The sequence below is a fragment of the Pocillopora verrucosa genome, chromosome 7, assembly GCF_036669915.1.
Source record: "Pocillopora verrucosa isolate sample1 chromosome 7, ASM3666991v2, whole genome shotgun sequence".
NCBI classification, from domain to species: Eukaryota; Metazoa; Cnidaria; class Anthozoa; order Scleractinia; family Pocilloporidae; genus Pocillopora; species Pocillopora verrucosa.
Window position 1 is genome coordinate 18,142,835 of NC_089318.1, and position 21,634 is coordinate 18,164,468.

The following is a 21,634-nucleotide window of genomic DNA, read 5'->3' on the forward strand; positions in this document are numbered from 1 at the left end:
CCATAGATTTGTTCATTGAAACTCTGCCAGTCGATCTTCACAGCCTGCAAGTTGCTAAATTGGATGCACATAATCTGCCAAAAAAGGAAAACCCACACAACTACAATTATCCAATAGGGAATTATTTTTAGTAATTAATTGCTCATAATTCATATTGTCTATTTAACTAAAGGTCACCAGAGAAATTTAAAGTAACCATGGTAATGTAAAAAACAGGGCACAAACCAAGTGGTCTATGAGCAATTGTGAAGTGGCAAATAAAAATTCCTTTGACCCTAAAAGTTACCAGCAGCTAATATTCCCTTTAGTATATACCACACAGGTGAATAGTACTTTTCACACGCACTGATTGGCTATTTGGAAGTGAATAGCAAGTACTAATCACCTTCCAGCAGTCGATGACAGAATGTAATCACCTTCCAGCAGCCGGTGACAGAATTGTATCAGATCTGAACACCATATGGCGTGAAGGAATCTTTTGATGTCAGAACTTTTTGAAAATAAAACTGTCTTTAAGAAATCATAGAATACTTTCTGTTCATGGTAATTACGCTTCATGATTATTTTTTTTAAATTAGATTTCATGAAAAGGAAGTTTTTTGATTAACGAGAAAAGTGATCTTTGAATTTGTTGTTAGAAAGTTATCTGTTTTTTGGAATATCTCTAGCACATAATATGTCCCGCCACTTCAAACTTGAATTTCTCCCCGTGTTCCTCAAATAGACTTCCTGTTGACGTTTTTTGAGTCGTGGGGTTGGATTGCCATGAGTTTTCTTAAAGGAACCAATCACACCCGAAGACTTCCTACTACAAGTAAGGAGAATTTGGCGCAATCATTAAAGCGTGGTGGTGTCAATTGCCTTTACAAGCGCCTTGACCAGCGCCTTTAAAACCATGTCCTGGAGGGGCTCCAAATGACCGTTCAATCTTAAAATTAGCTAATGTAGACTAGCCGAGTCTACATGCAAAATTTGAGCCAAATCGGTGGACCTGCTTGTCCGACCAGCCTCTCGGTTTGCAATTGGACAAATACTTTAAAAAGAGTGTTCATGAACACCTTATCGCGCGTCCAAACGCATCGGAAAAATCTGCCGTAGTATCGGTAATACTAGGATTAAATACTGGTCTTAAAGACTTGTGCCATTTTAATTCCAACAAATCTGATGTTCATGACACAAGAATTAATTATAACTGGTATAATTCCTCCAAAAGTTAATTAAAATTTCCATTCGACTGAAACTAAGATAATCGAACAATCAAACGACCAATTATTTTTCAAGTTCTATGGAATCTTACCAAAAGCATATGGCTTAATAGCTTTATGTAAACCTTAAGGCAAAAACCGATTGAAAAAATCTGATGTTCGTGACAAGAACTAATTATAACTAGGAAAAATTCCTCCAAAAGTTAATTGAAATTTTCGCTCGACTGTAACTAAGATAATCGAACAATCAAACGACCAAACGATCAATTATTTTTCAAGTTCTATGGAAATCTTTACACATGCATATGGCTGCAATACTTTATATAAACCTTAAGGCAAAAACCGATTGAGAAAAAAAAAATTGCAAAAACATTTTGGGAAAACGTTTTCAAGGTGTATCAACTTGAACGTAAATGTAACACCTAAAAACTTGTTTACAGATAACAACCTCGTTCATGTTAGATAAAAAAATGTGATAATGATTTCAAGACATCACTGATTAAAAAATTACTTTTAAGCTACTTCAAACAATTCATTAAAGATCAAAACAATGCAAAGTCTTTTTTCTTCGGCGTGTCCAAAATCCTAATAGCTCATAAGAGTATTTAAGACAAAGAGAGAATCAACTTATAAAAAAAAGAAAAATCCGTATGGGCTCTTGAAGGCTCTTTCAGTTTTCCCTGCTTTTAATAGAGGACTCTTACAGAGATTTTATAGGTTAGCCTTGTGGTTTCAGTTCCAAATGTCAACGTTTGCAAGCAACTTTTTACTTCCTTGGGTTTCATATTTTCTATGATACAGCTCCAATTCTCACTGCCTTAACTGAAAAGTAAAAAGGCATAATTTAGAGAGAATCCTGGAGTTCACTTAAAATTTTTCATTCGGCTTTACGACATGAAACGATAAACTACCCAACAATTATTATAGCAGAAATTTATGTTTTACTCCTATCAAATTATAGAAGAAAAAAGTCTGTGTCCAATCAATTTTAAAGCATCTCAATTTCTTCAGGAAAAAAGAAACTCCTAAACTCTACACAGCAAGAGAACAACAAAGCATTTATGATCAAATATATTTTCTATAATTTGGATTTAAAGTTACTTTTGCATTGCGTAAATGTTATGAAAAGAGTAATTACATGGTCGGCAACTAGTTGTCCTTGAAATCAATTTGACGTCGTCACTAATGTACAGATGGCGCCCAGTACTTCTCCTCCTTGAAGGTTTCAGAATCTCTAATACACTTCATGGCCTGATTGAGAGCTTCACCTTGCCTACTTGCCTTTAACAAGTGCATCGCACAAGAAACTCATGAATTCCAGGGTTCCCTCGTCACCTATCGTCCACAAGGACCGACAGATCTAGCGCCAGCACCCAAGAATGTTCGGGCGATGCCGACCACACCCTCGGCAATGACCTCCCCACGAGCACTGTGACAACAGACACGAGTGCAACTTTGAAACGGTTTCTTCACGGCCATTGGCGTCTTCGCAGAACAGGAGTTAAAATCAAATGTTTTGAGGGATCATAATCTTCTTTTTGAGATGAACCTATAAAACAATTAAATATTTACCGTTGAAACCGAGAATATTATTTGTATTTCCAATGCCCTATCAACAAAATTGTACCAAAGCCGGAATTTCACAAAAAGAAGGCATAGAATTTTGTAATCGATGAATATCGTGATCAGGAAGCATGAAAGAGGTAACTGTTGAGAATATTTGATCAAAAATTCCACTCAAAACTTGTTTTTGTATTTCTAGGAGTTCACCGGAATATTCCATGGTTATAAGTCAGTAGACACACTTTTAACTAGGGAGGTTCTCGCGTTAATATTACTTTAAATGTAATTCTTCATGAATTTCTGTTTCTAGCGCGCGCTTAAAAGAAAAGGCTGCTATTATGACGCAATCTGATCATAAATCAGACTCGGGAAAATATTACAAAGGCCAAGATGGTTTTTGTAACGTCTTGGATAAGTTTTTTTACATTCACATGTTTCAGGGACTATTTTTGGCAAAGGTCAGAAACTGAATGACAAAGAAAGGTAGGTCTTTAATCATTCAGTCCAATTTCGATAAAAGTTTTAAGTTTGAAAATAAACAACGAAAAACTTTTACAGACCGATTGCGCGGCTTGCTTTACCAAACTATTAAATTGCTTTACCAGCTACTCGACATTAATGTGAATGTTCAAGGGTTTAAGTTTAAACTATGTGTTTGAGGCAGGCTCAAGGTATTTAACATCTTTGCACTAAATAAATAGAAAGAACAAGGCTTTATTTTTGCAAAACTTGTGTTGCAACCAAGTATTATTGGTAGCCGTCATTGTTGCGCTAACATTTCTTTTTTTCAGTTTTGAAGAGGAAGCCCGCAAGAAAGATGGAGAACAGCAAAGACAGGTATTCTGATTTCTTTGTAATGCCGTGTCAACGTAGCAGATTGCTTATTATTATTATTTTTTTCAAGCTTCCGATGAGGAAGGATTACGTGCTAACAACTGTACTGCGTGGAGCGGGCCCGGCATAATTATAGAAAACTCCAAACCCCGACAAAACAAAATTTAAAAGTTTCATCAGAACTGTTTATTTGGGCCATAATCAATTTCAGAGGTACTAAAGCAAAAAGGTTTTCTTTTATTGTATTTCTCAAAGAAGAAAATAAACTATGAAAATTGTCAAGAGAAGATAAGAATCACACCATGATGGGAAAAAAAAAACAAATCGAATGGGAAAAAAAAACAAATCGAGCAAGTCTTTAGTTACTTTTTTTCAGTTGTCAAGATTTCAACAACGCCCATTATAAAAAGGAGAGGACATTTCTGAAAGTAAACGCATAATAAATAACAAGTACATGATTCCGTTTCTCTCCTGACAAATTAGAGCTGCAACGTTAATTCAACGGGTTCGAAGCCTATATGGTTGACTTTGCAGCTCTAATACTTCAGACTCTTTGAAAATCTAATCAATCTTTGTCCAAAATATCACAAATGAAAAAACTTTGAATGATAAAACCTTTGTTTCACTCACCCACCGAAGCGGCGCAGCAGTGTTTTTAAAAGCTGCTAACTTGTCAACTAGTGTCATATGCTTTAAACATTTTTAAATGGAATATCTTCCTTGAGGAAATTAAGATGTAGTTTACTTGTAACTTTCTAAATTTTACTTTGTAGAAAGTGGAAAGTAGCGGATTGATATAAAGATAGCATTAGGGGGGAATGATTTTCCGTCTCTGTCTTTTCTTTGAGGGGCTATTGGAGAATATTTTCCATTTTTGAAATTCCATTACAGCATTGCAGCATGCAAAACAAAAATTTATATTCACAGAAAACTTTTAAACTAAACTGAGAAAGCAGCGTAACATATTGATTAATTGCTTCAGATTTCTCAATTTAATTTCTTCTAAGTGAAATAAAGCTGTCAGGGACTGTCTATTGCTCGAGTTCTCACACATCTTGTTACACCCTCCGTCAGTCGGTTTTTGAATCGGCTGTTTGGACGCACTCAAGTTACCGAAACGTTGTGAAAAGGTTGCCGTCATAAGGAGGTGGGTGTTGGGAGGTGGAAGTTACTCTTGAGAGAAAGACATTGCTGGAATGTGGCGTTTGTTAAAAGTTAATCGTTGTTGAGAAAGTTCCCATTGTAGGGAGAAGACCGTTTTCAAAACGTTGGGCGCAGCAGTTCCACAGAAAAAAAAGACCGTTGATATCAACATCAACAGAATATGAAGTTTTTAAGATGATGAAACTGGAAGTTTATGCGATGATCATGGATATTTAGATGCTTATATTAACTATTAATATCAAAATATTTGTCCTCTTTGCAGAATGAATGCGCCTCCATAATTCAACGGGCTTGGCGTCGACTAATATCAAAAAGACTTGAATTTCAGGTAATTTGATATAGTAATGACAGTATAATAACAGTTATACATGGTAAATTAGATCATTTCATTTTATGGAGTGATTTCAGTTGTATAAAATGATGGGATTATTTAAAATAAAAAGGGAGGGGGGTTCCAAAGGTTAGCATTAAAACATTTATTTCAAGATGTTTACAACGAAATCGCCTTAAAGGAAATCCAAATCGAGAGTGGAATATTTCACTCCATTTACACTGGGCTTCAACTTTCCAACTCTTCAAAGGTGCATATGGTGACATCTTATTACAATCACAATGAAAATAAATAGATTAGAAAAAAAAAAACAAAACAAACAAACAAACAAACGTGATGTTTGTGAAAAACATCCTAACCGAGACTGCACCAGCAATATGTCATTGTGAGGGGGTGGCTGTTGTAGAAAAAGAGGCAGTTCATGCGAAGGTGTCCTGTGTACAGAGATGAACCTTCTGAGGAGGTGGTCATTTCTAGGAAGGCAGCCGGTATACGGAGGTGACCGTTGTAGGCGGATGACTGCAGAAGAGGCTTTTCGTAGAAAGTAGACCTCTATTACGTACTTCAACATGGCGTGACGACTTTAAGACGCTGATATTTTATGCTGACATTCTCAAAATGGTTGTTTACTTTGCAGAATTAATGTGCCCTTGAGATTCAAAAGGCGTCACGTCTTTAAATCTTAACTGCAAGTTTCACTATTAAAACTTTCTCGGCGATTTTAGTTGTAGTCTGATCCAACAAGATGAGATTCTTTCTAAAAGGCATTATTTGTTCCCTTTCGACTCTATGGCCTTATCAGGGAAATGGATTCACAATTATCATCAGCATATAATTACTTATCAGTTTATAATTAGTGCTTTCCTCCTGACAGATTGAGGCCGTCAAATTAATACAGAGAGCTTGGAGAAAGCATCGAAGAAGGAGGAGGGTAATAATTTTTAGCCATAATATTCTGTATTTTTCATATTTTATCTGTAGTCCGTGTTCAACTTCTACATTTTTAATCCTCCACATAGACCAAAAAAATTGACTGTAAGGGGAGAGAATTTTTTTGTCTTTGAAAACACATCTTGTTACCCCCCGTCAATCGGGTTTTTGAATCGGCTGTTTGGACACACTCAAGTTACCGAAACGTTGTGAAAAGGTTGCCGTCATAAGGAGGTGGGTGTTGTGAGGTGGTTGTTGTTCTTGAGACGAGGGCATTGTTGGAATGTGGTGTTTGTTGAAAGTTAATCGTTGTTGAGAAAGTTCCCGTTGTAAGGGAAGACCATTTTCAAAACGTTGGCCGCAGCGGTTCCACAGAAAAAAATAGACCTTTGATATCTACATCAACAGAAATATGAAGTTTTTAAGATGATGAAACTGGAAGTTTATGCGATAATCATGGATATTTTAGTTGCTCATATTAACTGTTGATATCATAATGTTTGTTCTCTTTGCAGAATAAATGCGCGTCCATAATTCAACGGGCTTGGCGTCGACTAAAGTTAAAAAGACTTGAATTTCAGGTAATTTGATATAGTAATAACAGTATAATCGCAGTTATACATGGTAAATTCAATCATTTAATTTTATGGAGCGATTTCAGTTGTATAAGATGATGGGATTATTTTAAAATAAAAAGGCAGGGGGGTTCCAAAAGTTAACATCAAAAATTTTTTTCTTTCAAGTAGTTTACAATGAATTCGCTTTTTTAAAGGAAATCCAAATCGAGAGTGGGATATTTCACTCCATGTACACTGGGCTTCAACTTTACAACTCTTCAAACGTGCTTATGGTGACATCTCATCACAATCACAATGAAAATAAATAGATTAGAAAAAACTAAACAAAACGAACAAACAAACAAACAAACAAACTAACAGTGATGCTTGTGAAAAACATCGTAATCGAGACTAAACCAGCAAGGTACAGAAGTTAAATCATATTTCATAGCCTCCCTTAATTAAGTATTGTAGACATTTCATCCACTCTTTAGTGATATAAAGCCGACAAGGTTCCCAGTTACAAATATTTTTCTAAATTGGGCCTTGACAAAAGAAGAGTGTCGTTGCAGTTGGGACACGCTTTAGTTGCTGTGTCATTGTGAGGGGGTGGCTGTTGTAAGAAAGAGGCGGTTCATGGGAAGGTGTTCTGTGTAGAGAGGTGGCCCTTCTGAGGAGGTGGTCATCTCTAGGAAGGCAGCCAGTGTACGGAGGTGACCGTTGTAGGCGGATGACTGCCGAAGAGACTTTTCGTAGAAAGTAGACCTCTATTATGTACTCCAACATGGCGTGACGACTTTAAGATGCTGATATTCTATGCTGACATTATGAAAATTGTTGTTTACTTTGCAGAATAAATGTGCCGTTTAGATTCAAAAGGCGTCACGTCTTTTAAATCTTAACTGCAAGTTTCATTATTTAACTTTCTCGGCGATTTTAGTTGCAATCCGATCCAACAAGATGAGATTCTTTCTAAAGGCATTATTTGTTCCCTTTCGACTCCATGGCCTTATCAGGGAAATGGATTCACAATTATCATCAGTATAAAATTACTTATCGGTTTATAATTACTGTTTTCCTCCTGACAGATTGAGGCCGTCAAATTAATACAGAGAGCTTGGAGAAAGCATCGAAGAACGAGGAGGGTAATAATTTTTAGCCATAACATTCTGTATTTCTCATCCTTTATCTGTAGTCCGTGTTCAACTTCTACATTTTTAATCCTCCACATAGACCAAAAAATATTAACTGTAAGGGGAGAGAATTTTTTGTAAACACATCTTGTTACACCCCCCGTCAGTCGGGTTTTTGAATCGGCTGTTTGGACGCACTCAAGTTGCCGAAACGTTGTGAAAAGGTTGCCGTCATAAGGAGGTGGGCGTTGTGAGGTGGATGTTGCTCTTGAGACGAGGGCATTGTTAGAATGTGGCGTTTGTTAAAAGTTAATTGTTGTTGAGGAAGTTCCCCTTGTGGGGAGAAGACCATTTTCAAAACGTTGGCCGCAGCGGTTCCATAGAAAAAAACAGACCTTTGATATCTACATCAACAGAAATATGAAGTTTTTAAGATGATGACACTGGAAGTTTATGCGATCATCATGGATATTTTAGACGCTCATATTAACTGTTGATATCATAATGTTTGTTCTCTTTGCAGAATGAATGCGCGTCCATAATTCAACGGGCTTGGCGTCGACTAAAGTTAAGAAGACTTGAATTTCAGGTAGTTTGTTATAGTAATAACAGTATGATCACAGTCAAACTTTTTGTTTACTTTGCAGAATAAATGTGCCGTTACGATTCAAAAGGCGTCACGTCTTTTTCATCTTCATTGAACTTTTATACTGCAAATTTGCCGCCATAAATTGAAAAGATTAAAATGAGAAGAGCTCAAACTCAAGGTACTAGGAGATAATAATAGCGGTTGGTGCAGAGTTAGATGGCAAGTTTTATCATTTAACTTTCTCGGCGATTTTAGTCGTAGTCTGATCCAACAAGATGACATTCTTTCTAAAAGGCATTATTTGTTCCCTTTCGACTCCATGGCCTTACCAGGGGAATGGATTCACAATTATCATCAGCATATAATTACTTATCAGTATATAATTACTGCTTTTCTCCTGACAGAACAAGGCTGTCAAATTAATACAGAGAGCTTGGAGAAAGCATCGAAGAACGAGGAGGGTAATAATTTTTAGCCATAATTTTCTATATTTTTCATCCTTTATCTGTAGTCCGTGTTCAACTTCTACATTTTTAATCCTCCACATAGACCAAGAAAATTGACTGCAAGGGGAGAGAATTTTTTGCCTTTGAAAACACATCTTGTTACACCCCCCATCAGTCGAGTTTATAAGTCGGCTGTTTGGACGCACTCACGTAATTTGATATAGTAATAACAGCATGATCACAGTTATACATGGTAAATTCAATCATTTAATTTTATGGAGCGAATTTAATTATATAAAATGGTGGGATTATTTTAAAATAAAAAGAGAAGGGGGATCCAAAAGTTAACGTCAAAAATTTTCTTTCAAGTAGTTTACAATGAATTCGCTTTTTTTAAAGGAAATCCAAACCGAGAGTGAGATATTTCACTCTATGTCTACTGGGCTTCAACTTTACAACTCTTCAAACGTGCTTATGGTGACATCTTATTAAATCACAATGAAAATAAATAGATTAGAAAAAACTAAACAAAACAAACAAACAAACAGTGATGCTTGCGAAAAATTTCCTAATCGAGACTGAACCAGCAAGGTACAGAAGTTGAAATATGATTTATATTTCATAGCAGGGTTGGTCATCCCTAAATTAAGTATTGTAGAAATTTCATCAATTCTTTAGTGATGTAAAGCCGACAGGGTTCTCAGTATCAAATATTTTTCTAAATTGGGCCTTGACGAAAGAGGAGTCTCGTTGCAGTTGGGAGACGCTTAAGTTGCTGTGTCATTGTAAGGGGGTGGCTGTTGTAAGAAAGAGGCGGTTCATGGGAAGGTGTTCTGTGTAGAGAGGTGGCCCTTCTCCAGGGTTGGTCATTTCTAGGAAGGTAGCCGGTGTACGGCTTAACTGCAAGTTTCATTATTTTTAAAACTTTCTCGGCGATTTCAATTGTAGTCTGATCCAACAAAATGACATTCTTTCTAAAAGGCATTATTTGTTTGCTTTCGACTCCATAGCCTTATCAGGGAAATGGATTCACAATTATCATCAGTATATAATTACGGCTTTTCTCTTGACAGAACAAGGCTGTCAAATTAATACAGAAAGCTTGGAGAAAGCATCGAAGAACGAGGAGGGTAATAATTTTTAGCCATAATATTCTTTATTTTTCATATTTTATCTGTAGTCCGTGCTCAACTTCTGCATTTTTAATCCTCCACATAGACCAAAAAAATTGACTCCAAGGGGAGAGAATTTTGTTGTCTTTGAAAACACATCTTGTTACACCCCCGTCAGTCGGGTTTTTGAATCAGCTGTCTGGACGCATTCAAGTTATCGAAACGTTGTGAAAAGGTTGCCGTCATAAGGGGGTGGGCGTTGTGAGGTGGATGTTGCTCTTGTGACGAGGGCATTGTTGAAATATGGCGTTTGTTAAAAGTTAATCGTTGTTGAGAAAGTTCCCGTTGTAAGGAGAAGACCATTTTCAAAACATTGGCCGTAGCGGTTCTACAGATAAAATAGACCTTGGATATCTACATAAACAGAATATGAAGTCTTAAGATGATGAAACTGGAAATTTGATGCGATAATCATGGATATTTTAGATGCTCATATTAACTGTTGATATCATAATGTTTGTTCTCTTTGCAGAATGAATGTGCGTCCATAATTCAACGGGCTTGGCGTCGACTAAAGTTAAAAAGACTTGAACTTCAGGTAATTTGATATAGTAATAACAGCATGATCACAGTTATACATGGTAAATTCAATCATTTAATTTTATGGAGTGATTTCAGTTATATAAAATGGTGGGATTATTTTAAAATAAAAAGGGAAGGGGGTTCCAAAAGTTAACATCAAAAATTTTCTTTCATGTGGTTTACAATAAATTCGCTTTTTTAAAGGAAATCCAAATCGAGAGTGAGATATTTCACTCCATGTACACTGGGCTTCAACTTTACAACTCTTCAAACGTGCTTATGGTGACATCATCTCATTACAATTACAATGAAAATGAATAGATTAGAAAAAACAGAACAAAACAAGACAAAACAAACTAACAAACAAACAAACAGTGATGCTTGTGAAAAACATCCTAACCGTGACTGAACCAGCAAGGAACAGAAGTTAAACATTTTTCATAGCGTCCCTTAATTAGGTATTGCAAAAATTTCACCCACTCTTTAGTGATATAAAGCTGACAGGGTTCTCAGCAACAAATATTTTTCTAAACTGGCCCTTGACGAAAGATGAGTCTCGTTGCAGTTGGGACGCGCTTTAGTTGCTGTGTCATTGTGAGGGGGTGGCTGTTGTAAGAAAGAGGCGGTTCATGGGTAGGTGTCCTGTGTAGAGGGGTGGCCCTTCAGAGGAGGTGGTCATTTCTAGGAAGGCAGCCGGTATACGGAGGTGACCGTTGTAGGCGGATGACTGCAGAAGAGACTTTTCGTATAAAGTAGACCTCTATTATGTAGTTCAACATGGCGTGACGACTTTAAGACGCTGATATTTTATGGTGACATTATCAAAATTGTTATTTACTTTGCAGAATAAATGTGCCGTTAAGATTCAAAAGGCGTCACGTCTTTTAAATATTAACTGCAAGTTTCATTATTTTTAAGACTTTCTCGGCGATTTTAGCTGTAATCCGATCCAACAAGATGAGATTCCTTATAAAAGACATTATTTGTTCCCTTTCGACTCCATGGCCTTATCAGGGAAATGGATTCACAATTATCATCAGTATATAATTACTTATCAGTATATAAATAATGCTTTTCTCCTGACAGATTGAGGCCGTCAAATTAATTCAGAAAGCTTGGAGAAAGCATCGAAGAACGAGGAAGGTAATAATTTTTAGCCATAGTATTCTGTATTTTTCATATTTTATCTGTAGTCCGTGTTCAACTTCTACATTTTTAATCACAAAGACACAAAAAATTGACTGTAAGGGGAGAGAATTTTTTGTCTTTGAAAAAATTACTAGTGTTTATTTATTTCAGAATGGACAAGAAAAAAAATAAATGATTTTATTACTAAAAAATGACAAACGTGAATTGAGATCATCCTGGATTATCTACACAATTAAACTTTATCACTATATAAGTACTGCTTTTCTCCTAACAGATCAAAGCAACCAAATTAACACAGCAAGCTTGGAGAGAATACCAAACTGGACGAAGGGTAATAATTTTTAGCCTCAGTGATCTAAAGTTTACTTATTTAATCTGTAGTCCGTTTTCAACTTTTACATTTTTAAACATCCCAAAGACCAAAAAATATTGACCGTAAAGGGAGTGAATTTTTTGTCTTTAAAAAAATTACAAGTGCTTATTTATTCCAGATTGAAGAAGAAAAAAATGATTGATTTTGTTACTAATAAATAACAAACGTGAAAAAAACAATATAGTATTGTGTCATACTGGTTTATCTACACAATTAAACTTTATCAGTATATAATTACTTCTTTTCTCCTGACAGCTCAAAGCAACCAAACTAATACCGAAAGCTTGGAGAGAGTACAGAACTAGACGAAGGGTAATAATTTTTAGCCTTAGTGATCTAAATTTTACTTATTTCATCTGTAGTCCGTGTTCAACTGCTGCATTTTTAAACATCCCAAAGACCCAAAAAAATTGACCGCAAGGGGGGTGAATTTTTTGTCTTTGGAAAAATAACGAGTGCTCGTTTATTCCAAATTGAACAAGCAATCATTTGATTACTTATAAATGAAAAGCGTGAAAAAATGTAATTTATGACGTTTGAGTGACATGGGAACGTGCCATCAGAAATTAATATTCTGATGGCACGTTGAAGAGGTTCGCGTGGCATCATGGAAGTTTCGGATTATTTAAGCGTTTCATGGGAAAATGAAGTCATCGTTGGTCGGTCAGTATTATGTTTGACCACTTTCTTTTTTTTTTCCTTTTGTATTAATATGCTTTTCTTTTTTCAAATCCCTGTAAAATATTACGACATTCATTAACTTTTCTCTCTGATTGGCAGCGTAACCAGGTTAGTTTACCCTTTCCTGGGGTATTGTGCTGCTGTTTGTCGTATCTGGCGTGGCACAGGTTCTTTTTGTAGAACCCTTGGTTTTCGGTGTACAAATGTTAAGATCATTTTAGGATGCTTATACTACAAGACTGGCTGACTCATCCTAAATAAACTTTTCACATTAATTGAATAACTCGTCTGAGTGTAGTCAGAATATAGTAATTCAGACAACTTTTCATAATAATGCTTATGCAAAGCAAGTGACTATATTATACAATGCTTCAATTAGTTTTAAATTCAATATTTCAAACTTCAATCTTCTCCTCCCCCCTTAATTTCTTATTTCGTAATCACGTGCGGCTCACGTGTGATATAATCTAACGAGATTTGAAGTTCTGTGTACTCTTTATTTTTGTCTCATTTTCTCAGACTATATAAAATAATTAAGCACCTTTCTAGCCATCTGATTGGCTGTGTTTCTGTAACATTTGATAAATTTATCAGTATTAAAAGCTAAGGGTTTAGCCATGAATGCAGAGCGTTCCCATGCAAAACTTAAGCCACCGGTATCACCATTCCTTGCAATGCACCAATGAAATCAATTAATTTTTTCCATTTTGCTCTGTGCAAAGATCCGTAGAAAAAGGAAAAGTCAGGAGATGTCCGATTATCCTACCAAAATGCGAAGAGTGGAAGATTTGGACAACGTTGATTTCCAGGACCTATTTGAAGTTAAGAAACTTGGGGAAGGAGGCTTTGGCGAGGTAGGAGATTCTGTTATATAAGTAATATAAATATAAATATATTATATATATATATATATATATATATATATATATATACATACATAAATATTATGAGAGGGAAAAAGGGACGCACGAAACAGTAATATTTATTAATAATATTTATTCTGCTCTGCTTCAACGTATTGTGCACTGTTCCACGCGAAAATCGACTTGCAGACTTCCTATACATATACATATATATATAATATATATATATATATATATATATATATATATATATATATATATTGTGGGAGGAAGAAGACAAATAAACTAAAAGTTCATCCTTACAGGCCTGTTTCGTGGTTGCCCACCCATCAGGGGATTTAGGAAAAATTAGAGACTTAAATTAGAGATAGTTATGACTTGTTTAGTCTCAAGGATTGATTATTTTCAAATTTGATCCATGGTTCAGTCTATCTTCAATTCTTATTAATTTCTTGGGGAAAGAGGGCTGCTGCAATGCGGAGTCGTTCGGCGTTTAGAAGACTGGGGAAAACCAAAACTAAAGGTTGCGTCAATTAATGTCACCACAAATTGCTCAAAGTACTGTTAAGCAGATTCTTTAATGCTTGGCTATTCTATTCCTTCTTCAGGTAGCGCAATTTTATTGCCGAAAAACCCATGGATATTACGCATTAAAAACCTTTAAGGAGAATGAAGCAAACAAATCGATGGTGTTGAAAGAAACATTCATCCTCATCCACTTGGCCGGGAGTTCCAGGGTTACCCAGTTATGCCGGGCGTTTACCATCAAAGTATGTACTTAAGAAACGGCTTTTGAATACATACAGAAAGGTTGGCTACAGGAGCAGATAAAACACGTCCATATTTAGGAATCTTTTACTGGCGTGGCCATGGAACTTTGCACATCGTAGCAGTGGAGTGATCATGCCTTCAGGAGGCAACAATAAGCGTGCTGAGAAATTCATCGTTTTAAACTGAACGCAAGTTGAGCCTGCCACTATCTCAGTCAGTTTTTTTTATTAACGAATAGTTAGTTATCGTTTACGAGCCAATCTTAGGGTCCAAAGGATTTGGGGGGGGGGGGTCTACTTGATTTTAAGGGGGAAGGGAGGAGGGATTAGTCGTCGTTAACAGAGCATAAGGGAGGAGCTTGAGGAATTTGATTGTCAATGAAATTCCAATGAGGAAGAGTCAGAAAGCCTTAGGGAGGGATTAAATGAATTTTAATGAACGATTCATTAAGTAATTAACGCCAGTTTGTTGAAAAAAGAAACAAAGCATTAATCAACACAGCCGTGATGCTGATGTCAATAAACTAAACAGAATGTTTTTGTTTCAGCTCACAAAAACAGCCTTAGCGCTTGAGTATTTGCCCGGTGGGGACTTTGCTGGAGTTCTGCGAGCCCAGGGAGGAAAACTGAGTGAGGAACGCGCCAGGTACGATTTAAATGAAAAGAAGTTTCAACGCCTTGTGAAGGAAAACAGCTGAGCATCCCGGAAGTGTTTAAAATTGTTATCCTAATCGTCACTCATGCTCATTAAATCTTTATCAACTTGTAGGCTTTTTCTATGCCGCTGTCAACGCATTCAGTTTTAAGTTTGCAGACTTGCAGTTGCTTATTTTCTTCTGACTAAGACCCAGGTTACAACTTAGAAAGTCAATTAAAAGTATTCATACGACAACGTCTGGTATTTCAGGTTTTACGCCGTCGATATCGGCCTGGGATTGAAATATTTGAATTCGAAAAACGTCATCCACAGGTATGTTTGTGGCATAACGTACTCTGGAATGTCTCATTCTGAAGAAAGATTTGTTTTTTCCCCGGTGTCTTGGAACCCTTTATAAAACAACACAGACGATATTGATAACCATAACAGTAACGACAGAGAAAATGACAACAACAACGATAACAATAACACTGACGACAAGAATAACAGGAACTAGAGGGATTATGGGAATGATAAAGAGAATGTTTGAAAAATTAACGCAGCCAGTATGCACCCATTTCTTTCCGATTGCTACAAGGATACAAAAAAATTTTCTCGTTCATTCCGGCTTAATTCCAATGTCGACTAACTTACCTTCCCTGTCTAACCAGCTTTCTTGATGCAAATTGGCTGAAACATAATGCACCACTAGCGCTCGAGAAAAAAAAAAAAACTTGTTTTTTGAAATCGAGGAGCCACAATTGACATGAGCGGTATGGGATTGGAATCGAGAAAGAACGGGTAGAAGATTTTCCATTGTAACAGAAACATTGATGCAAATCTGGTTTGCCCTGATGTAGAGTAATGTACACTAAAAATGAGTGAAAGAAGTTTTTGCCAACTTATTTCATCAGAGATCTAAAACCGGAAAATATTCTGGTAACCTCAAATGGCCACCTGAAGCTGTCAGACTTCGGTCTGAGCGAATTTGTCGTCTTTGCAGTCACTGGAGTATGTGGAACTTATCCATATATGGCGCCTGAGGTATAAGGCTTGTAGCAGATTACCCTGAAAAGTCTTTGTTCAAATCGCTACTGTTTTTTTCTCACTAATTATTTATCTTCTCTATGGGTTTTTAAGAAAGTTCTTCTTTCTTCTCCTCCTTCTCTGAGGGTAAAATGTATTCCTATAATCTTCCGCTATGGTCAATCTTAAATCAAGGCATTGTCAAACGAGACCCAACAATTTTCTCGACAATAAAGGGGTGGGTAACCTCTCTGCTTGTCACGAGAATCTGAAAAATTACGATAAAAAACATTTTTTATGCCTCTCTGCCCTCAGCTTCGGACAACAAATAAAGTAGAAGGACCCCCCTACTACACGATCCTGACCGCGCCCTTGTTAATACACTGATGTTTCAACCAAGCTCACGCAGTTGAATTTGTTAATACACTTTTTGCAATGCCAATAAACTCCACTTAATCTGTTACAGATGATCATGGGAGAGTCTTATACTTACTCTGTGGACTGGTGGTCCTTTGGCGTGACTTTATTCCTGATGCTGACCGGCAAGGTTTGTACAAATAATATTGCAACAACTCACACATTGCAAATATGTTTACATTTGTACACAATAACTCGCCCTTCGGAAGGACACAAATGCTTATGAATCAAACTTTTGACAATGAAGTAATCATTAATTGCCATTACCTTTCGTCCCGTGGGAATAGGACACCCGCCTATGGCAAACATGGTAAGGGGAGACTCCACCCGAAAAGGGGATCTGTTTCAGTCTTCAGATATCCGGCTAAAGGTCACAGAACAGATTCCATCAAAGGGACAATCAAAGAGTTTGGAAATATTTTACCACCGAGAGATTTGGAAGACAATTAAACTTCCACTCTGATATAAATCATCAGCCCATTTCAATAGTTTAGAAAGACGTGGAGTGATAAATTAAATATTTTCATTTTTCTGCTTATCAGCTACCATTTTATGGTAAAGACAAGAGACAACTTTTCGAAAACATCGTATACACAACGCCTGATATCCCCAATTGGCTTGGGAGAGAGACCAGAGATTGCCTTTTCAAGGTCAGCCAACGAAATCCAAAGTTATGCGATTGAAGTAAATAACTTTGTTCTGAGACAAGAGAGGATGTCCTCTTTTGTTTTAAATGATACCGATTTTCTCAAAACTATCACACATAACCTCTGACAATTGATCTCCTTCTGCTCCACTGCAAAATTAAGTTTGATTAAAAACATTGGCATTTAACATGCACACGTGGCGCGAAGAATCATAGAATTGCTTCGGTAAATTTGACACAAAAATCTCCAAGATTCCGGCTTAAGAGGAACTACAGGAAATTTACAGATCAATATTTTCAAATTTTTCAAGCTGTAACTGACACCCTGAGGTGTGTATTCAACAAAATTTAAAGTAAACGTTATGAACGAACCAAAATTAATTGAATTCAAAATAAAAAATTAGATCATAGAGGTTTACGGATCACAAACTTTTGTGATGAACTAAAAGAACCCACTGTAATTTGCAGAAAAAAGTTTAAACAACTCTCTTTTTAAAGTGTTTTTAAATTAATATTTTTGGCAAACACTGAAGAGGAAATAGTGCACTTCATTTTTTAAGTCAGGTATTTCAATTTTAACGAAACAAATCTTTTATTTCTGTATAAGCAGCTTCTCCAAAAATGCCCGGATGTGAGGCTTGGCGTTGACAATTTCCAATACCATCCGTTCTTCAGCTGCCTTCAGTCTTCAGAACCTTTGGCACTTGCATGTGGTTCATCCGCGGTAAATACGACAGCAGAGAATGAGGTATGCTGGTATCAGTGCCAAGTAGATCCAAAATCAATCTATTTGACTTTCATGGCAGATAGTGCTTCCTGAAAATGTAGCCAGAATTTCTCATATCCATCTACGATTCATGTTTTCTCTTTTTAACCTCAACCTTCTTTACTTTCTTTTGGTTGCTTCTTGTCTCTTCAGGTTTCTCTCTACCTGCAAAAATTGTTACTAGGAAATTTCCCTCGACTATTATAATTTTCATGAACTCAAAAGACAAATAAAACTGTCGTGATGTAGCTCCTTAAATGTCCTCTTTCGTAACTGACCTGTGCACCGTCTTCAAACCAAGCAGAATCTGAATCATCCGCCAGGCTATCGAGTCAATTTCCTGCGAAAAACGATCGATTTACACCAATGTCGCGCAGGATTTGTTAGACTCAAAACGAGAATCTTGATGACATTACAAATGTTCTTACAGCACATGGTCTCCATTTCTTCTGTTCCCTATTTCATTTGCATCTTCTCCACTTCGTTATAGATTGACCAAATCTCTGGATTTTCATCCCTACTGTCAGACGATGAAAGCATCATCATTGCTGTAAGTGTATAATTCTCTTCAAAAAAATATAAAACAAAAAGATATTTAAAGCTGGGCCCCTTTTAATTATCACTCTGGAATCGATAGTTAGCCATAACAATTGTTTCTCTTGTTAATCTTTGTTTCTTGACTCAATCTGACGCTACAAGTGTTTAACAAAAAACTTTTCGACAAACCTTCAAAAGAAAAATGGATGAGGCAATAAGCACCAATAAAAATATTAAACGAAACCAAATAAGAACCAAAAGTAAAGTGATAAACATTACGGGTAAGAAGCGCGAGAAAACAGCAGTGATCAAGTCACATGCAATAAGTTTTATTTTTGTATTTGATTGGTTGAGACAGTAACGCCAGTTTTCTCTGCAACAGACCCTGCGCAACTTTGAGCTGCCGATCACCACTTTGAACTGGAAGAGGTAAATATATCCAGTTCAAAGTGGCTATCGCAAGTTAAAGTCGCGTTCGTCAGTTAACACATGAACAAAGCCCTTAATAAGTATTGCGTTGTTTGGTTGCGAAAGTGGCAGATACTCTGGCCAAGTAGTTACCAATCAGAACTGTACAATCGAGAAGTGCATGATCGATCGTTCGAGCCACTGTTGGAATATTTGCCTTTAAGTCATTTCACTCACTCAAAATTAATCAATCCATCCAATAAGTCGTTTGTTTATCTTCATATTAAATCAGTACGTTTTTCTAATTTGTCTTTTTTTTTTCTTGTCCTAGGATGAAAATCCTTCAGATTAATTACAAGTTTTGGGTTTTCCAAATCTATGTTAAAGTAGATGTGAATTTATCAATGTAAGTGTATAAGGAATTTTACTATGACAGATGCATCTTTATTGGTTTCTGAATGGATGTGAAGATAGTCTGTTATCGTACATAAACCGACCTGTTTCCCAATAAGTAGCTCAAGTGTTTCGCCCTTCACACCCTAACTAAGTCAGTCTGTATATCTTCCACATCGTTCTCTCTAAGTTTTCTATTGCACCGGCAAGGGAAATTTTTAATGACAATTAAACTGAGTGGAGTGCAATTTGGTCTGAAATCACACACGCATAAGATTAAAATGGAACGAGCGACGACTGAAGAATGGGTGAAATACGAATGAAATAAACCCTAATATTCATAACAAAACTGCATTGATTATTGAGAGCTAACCGTGGCTTTAGCCAGTGGTAACGTATAGAAGGTTTTATTCACTAATCCCAATTTTTTTCCTTTTTTGCAGATGTTCAATCGTAACTGAATAAAAGATGTTTTTTGTTTCGATCTAATGAATGTATTTCTTGTTTGTTTGTTGCACAAATGACTGCTCACTCCGAGAGACCTTCCTTCTGCAACCAAAACCTACAGGAAATAACAATCGCCTTGAGAAACTTTTAAAAACAGGAGGCCTCAGAACGTAGAGTAAAATTAAATGTCTAATAATTACAGGGACTATTTTGTGTACAGTGTGTGCTAGAGTTTCGATCGTTGGAGACAACCAAAAAGTGGAAGGCGAAATTGGTGGCAGTACTGCTACAATTCCCCTTGTTATAACCGCTGAACGTCTTTCGCAAACTGTTTCACTCACCTCCACTGACCGAGATAGCAATAGAAGGGGCAGGTTCCATCTCCTCTCTTAGTACATTTGAACCTGAAATAAGCAGCACCGTATTAAGCGGTTATAACCTGTATATAGTGGTCATTTGTCAAAGTCCCGAATTTCAGGGTTTCCCCTTAATCTTTGTAATTTTCACCTCGATTACTGAGCGATCGTGGTCATCCTTTACCGAGTGTCAATGGCCTGTTTTTATTGTCTTCCTCCTGTATTGAATGTGAACGGTCATGAAAATGGGACTACTCCAATAAAATCAAGAATAATCTTTCAAATTATTTTTTGATCCCTGTTTCTCTTACAAACTCGAAGTAAGTAGTATTTTCGGGCGAGATTCTGCACATTAAGTGGTCAATTATGGTATAAAGTGACGTTGTTTAGCGATTTTTTTTTATAATACCCCTAATCTGTGGAACCAGCTGTTTAAGCGGTCACTCCGCCATTCCCCGTGGGTTCGAATGTCGGTATGTCAAAGATTGATGGTCAGGCCTCATTGATGATGTTGAGTAGGACAGGATTTCGGAGCGGCCGAAAGAGCTTGGGAATGACTCGCCTGCTATCAATCAGCGGTTGTTGTGCGTAATGGCGGACATTATAAGACATGTTGAAAGTTGGACCTCTCTTTCTAGCGTTTCTTTGCAAGAATTCATTGACAAGAAAATAAGTATTTGTCTCTGTGACAACAGTAGGAAAGAAGGATGGGTACTTGCCATCGACCCAGTGACATACACCGTGGTTCTACAAGAAGAAACGGATAACCTCACTTCCAAGAAGCTGACTTATATTCTAGGGCATGCGATCACGCGCGTTGTTCAAGAGGAAAATGGAGGTGACCGTCCGGCAAAGATTAATTTTATTGAATTGGGAAACTCTAAGGAGTATTCAGAAGATGAAATTGTGAAACGAAAAGGCGATCTGATCGAGTGGCTGACGAAGAATCGAATTCCAGTTACGGAAAGTTCGGAAGACAATGCTGTATTATCAGTAATGGGAGTTCTACTTGTGGAACCTCCGTATGATCCTGAAAGCTGCAGATGTGGCAATGAAATCGTGTTGGATCGTATTCAGAAGCTTATACGGGCACGAAAAGATCACGATTGACTAAAATGCTCTTCAGAAATACTTGAACCCAAGGTTGTTCTTAGTGAAGGCTTGTGCTTAGGAGAGCCTCCTTCCAAGCTAAACCAAATTTAAAGAAACAGCGGACATGATTAACTCTGCCATTTTGTGATCACAAATTTGACACTTTTGAGAAAGTACATCTCACATGGCCATCACCTAGTAACCGATGTCCTCATGTAAAATTGGTCACTCTTTGGGGTTGAAGGGTTAATTTTTTCAAATGGGGACACATATCAAAGACCCATTGGGACACCAAATATGAGAAACTCTTTCCCTTTGTAACTTCCACCAGTCTTTAATGAATATCATATGCAGAATGCATCTCTTTGTTTGTTATTACCCAAATATTTAAAATATAATCTAATACAGGCATTCCACACAAAAATGTCTATTTTGTACTGACATGCTACCTAACAAATTTTGATATAACCACCTGCAAAGCTTTAGTTAAGGAAAGAATGACATCATAAATTTTAGAGATATAGAGGTCTCAAGAGGCTTTAATGAAAACCTGAAGCTCAGAATGAAAGCTTACCAGAGAGAATTAGTCATTAGAGACTTCACATTAAGGACAGTTAATAATAGTTT

General features: G+C 36.7%; 3 protein-coding genes across 3 annotated transcripts; all 3 read left to right on the top strand.

Moving 5' to 3' along the window:
- Positions 1-5,433: 5,433 nt before the first annotated feature.
- Positions 5,434-15,969, top strand: LOC131774335 (cAMP-dependent protein kinase catalytic subunit alpha-like). Its single transcript, XM_066170251.1, has 13 exons — positions 5,434-5,526; positions 5,972-6,028; positions 6,543-6,608; positions 8,241-8,306; positions 10,397-10,462; positions 11,533-11,589; positions 11,870-11,926; positions 12,224-12,280; positions 13,372-13,503; positions 14,121-14,282; positions 14,831-14,928; positions 15,190-15,252; positions 15,834-15,969. The coding sequence occupies exons 1-13, from the start codon at positions 5,434-5,436 to the stop codon at positions 15,967-15,969; spliced, it is 1,110 nt and encodes a 369-aa protein (XP_066026348.1).
- Positions 15,970-16,371: 402 nt separating this feature from the next.
- On the top strand, positions 16,372-19,718 carry LOC136282405 (protein kinase C delta type-like). The gene is made up of 6 exons (XM_066170046.1): positions 16,372-16,492; positions 16,905-17,012; positions 17,619-17,756; positions 18,265-18,324; positions 19,051-19,125; positions 19,556-19,718. Exons 1-5 carry the CDS (start codon positions 16,412-16,414, stop codon positions 19,069-19,071), a joined length of 408 nt encoding a protein of 135 aa, XP_066026143.1. The 5' UTR covers positions 16,372-16,411; the 3' UTR covers positions 19,072-19,125; positions 19,556-19,718.
- A 788-nt stretch (positions 19,719-20,506) lies between these two features.
- On the top strand, positions 20,507-21,346 carry LOC131774333 (gem-associated protein 6-like). The gene has a single exon (XM_059090348.2). It carries the CDS (start codon positions 20,507-20,509, stop codon positions 21,023-21,025), a length of 519 nt encoding a protein of 172 aa, XP_058946331.2. The 3' UTR covers positions 21,026-21,346.
- The last annotated feature ends 288 nt before the right edge of the window (positions 21,347-21,634 follow it).